General features: G+C 34.4%; 1 protein-coding gene across 1 annotated transcript in view; it reads right to left on the reverse strand.

The window, feature by feature from the left end:
• LOC107695417 (brefeldin A-inhibited guanine nucleotide-exchange protein 1-like) overlaps positions 1–2331 on the reverse strand; it is a 68102-nt gene that overhangs the window by 24250 nt on the left and 41521 nt on the right. Inside the window, 4 exon segments of the mRNA XM_016495316.1 lie at positions 412–537; positions 1440–1453; positions 1544–1724; positions 1990–2170. Of these exon segments, the coding sequence (XP_016350802.1) occupies positions 412–537; positions 1440–1453; positions 1544–1724; positions 1990–2170 (502 nt within the window).

A 2331-nucleotide genomic window follows, 5' to 3' on the forward strand; every position in this document is an offset into this window, starting at 1 on the left:
ATATATATATATATATATATATATACACACACACACAGATAATTTCAAATGTTTGAGGTGGGAAAAGATTTTTAATGTTTTTGAAAAAAGTTTGAAGCAAAATACTGTAAAAACGGTAATACTGCGGTATTTATTATGAAATTCTGTTTAAAATAACCATTTTCTACTTTAATATATTGTATTAGAAACAAAAATCTCTTTCAACATTATAAATGTCTTTACACGTTTGACCAATTTAATGTGTCCTTGTTTGAGTGCCACTGCACACAATATAATTTTGTATGGGAAAGTCCCAATGTCTCAAAGTCTCAAATGTCTTTTTGTGTGCTCATGAACAAAATGAAGGAATGAGCGTGAGTAAGTGATGATGATGTCAAAGTGAACCATTCCGTTTAAGGACAGTGTGTTTACCTGAAGTGGGGTTGTACCCAGTTCATGGCCTGCTCGTCCTTGTGCAATCTTTGAGAGGTCATTCACCAGCCTCTCGAAAATATTAGCAGCATTCAGGTCACAATCATAATTAACATAGATATCTACCAAAAAAAAAAAAAAAGAAATTTCTTGAAAAACTTTCAAACTTCAAAAAGAACAAAAACGCATCATGAAAGTAGTTCATATGAGATTCCTGTGCCTGAAGTTCAATTCAAATTCTTTTGAATATTTCTAAACATTTACATTTGCAAATATATATAGACAGTGCTGGGAAGTAACGGATTACATGTAATCTGGAGTACATAATCAGATTCCAAAAATGATCAAATTAGATTATATTACATTTTAAAGTACTCAATCAGATTACAGTTACTTTTTTATGGATAACATGATTACATATTATTCACACAATGACAGTAAATTATTCATGTGTTGATTTGTCCTAATTCTCCTTTTTTCTCTCTTAAATGTTCCTTTCTAAATAAATCTTCCAGTTTTATGGAACTGCACACACAGCCACTAGTCAGGTGACTATAATTACACAAAAAAAAGGAAAGTCCACCCAACTTGTTTAATTAGTCATTTTTATGATTTAATTAAGCTTTATGATTAATTAGCTTTTCATCAACTCACAAACCCTCTGAAGTTCATTCAAGAAGCCCAGTTTGGGAAACATGGTGTAAAGTAATGTTTAATGCACTTCATGATGTTGATAAATAAAGTCATGAAAATGTAGTCAGAATACATTACGTAATATGTGTTATCCAACAGATTACATTACTAACTACAATTTTCACTATGTAATTTGTAATCAGTAATGGACTACAATTCATAAGTAATCTACCCAGCACTGTGTATATATATATATACTGTATATACACAATGCTGGGTAGTAACTGATTACTGATTACATGTAATCTGGATTACATAATCAGATTCCAAAAATGAAGTACTTGTAATTAGATTAAATTACATTTTACACAATCATAATTAACATAGATATCTACCACACTCTGGGCATCTGTGAGAGTAGAAATATCATAGAATTGCTTATAGAAACACTCTCATATATATATTTGAACGTCAGATGGAAAAAGAAAGTCTTTCATACCAGCACATATTCTAGTGAGGGTTTGAATGACCATCCACTTATGGTCATACGAGCTTGTGGACGTTTCCAGAATATAAAGAAAAATCTCTTTGAAAAACACCTGAGGAGAGAAAAACAGAAATACAGTCAAGTTTTTCACCTCATAAATTCATAACCAAGTCAGTAATAGAACAATAATAACGTTTCAACAATATATAGTGTTGTTAAGATGTGTAACCTGATCGATTTGAGAAATATCACTACACAAGACTGTGCACAATAAATCCTAACATACTCGACTGGAATGAGGCACACACACACAAACAGATAGACTGAGGCAGAATTACAAGCTTTCATCTTAAACCACAGCTTCAATAAATCCACACTGTCAGCTAGACGCTCCACAGACTGACGCCATCAGGGCAAGACACACCAACACATTACGATTCGGGGGGGGGGGGGGGGATGGACAGCGACAGCTCGAACACCTCGGGGACAGAGGAGACGCCGTTTTTAGACAGCGCTACACACAGGTACTGCTTGATGGCGTTGATGAACATCTCGTTAGTTTTGAAGATGGGCCCAGCGTTCTGCAGGATGGACAGAAGGAGCTGCAGCGAGAGGACCTTGGACCGCAGCTCATGGGATCTGCAGGAAGATGAGGAATCTTAGGTGAATAAAACAATATTCACTCCTCATTCATTATCAAATACTCATGCCAAACTAGACTTAATAAAGAAGAATCAGTTAAAGGGATAGTTCACCCAAAAATGAAAATTCTGTCATCATTTACTCACCCTCATGTCGTT

The sequence above is a fragment of the Sinocyclocheilus anshuiensis genome, unplaced genomic scaffold (genome assembly GCF_001515605.1).
Source record: "Sinocyclocheilus anshuiensis isolate Anshui unplaced genomic scaffold, SAMN03320099.WGS_v1.1 scaffold110, whole genome shotgun sequence".
Lineage (NCBI taxonomy): Eukaryota > Metazoa > Chordata > Actinopteri > Cypriniformes > Cyprinidae > Sinocyclocheilus > Sinocyclocheilus anshuiensis.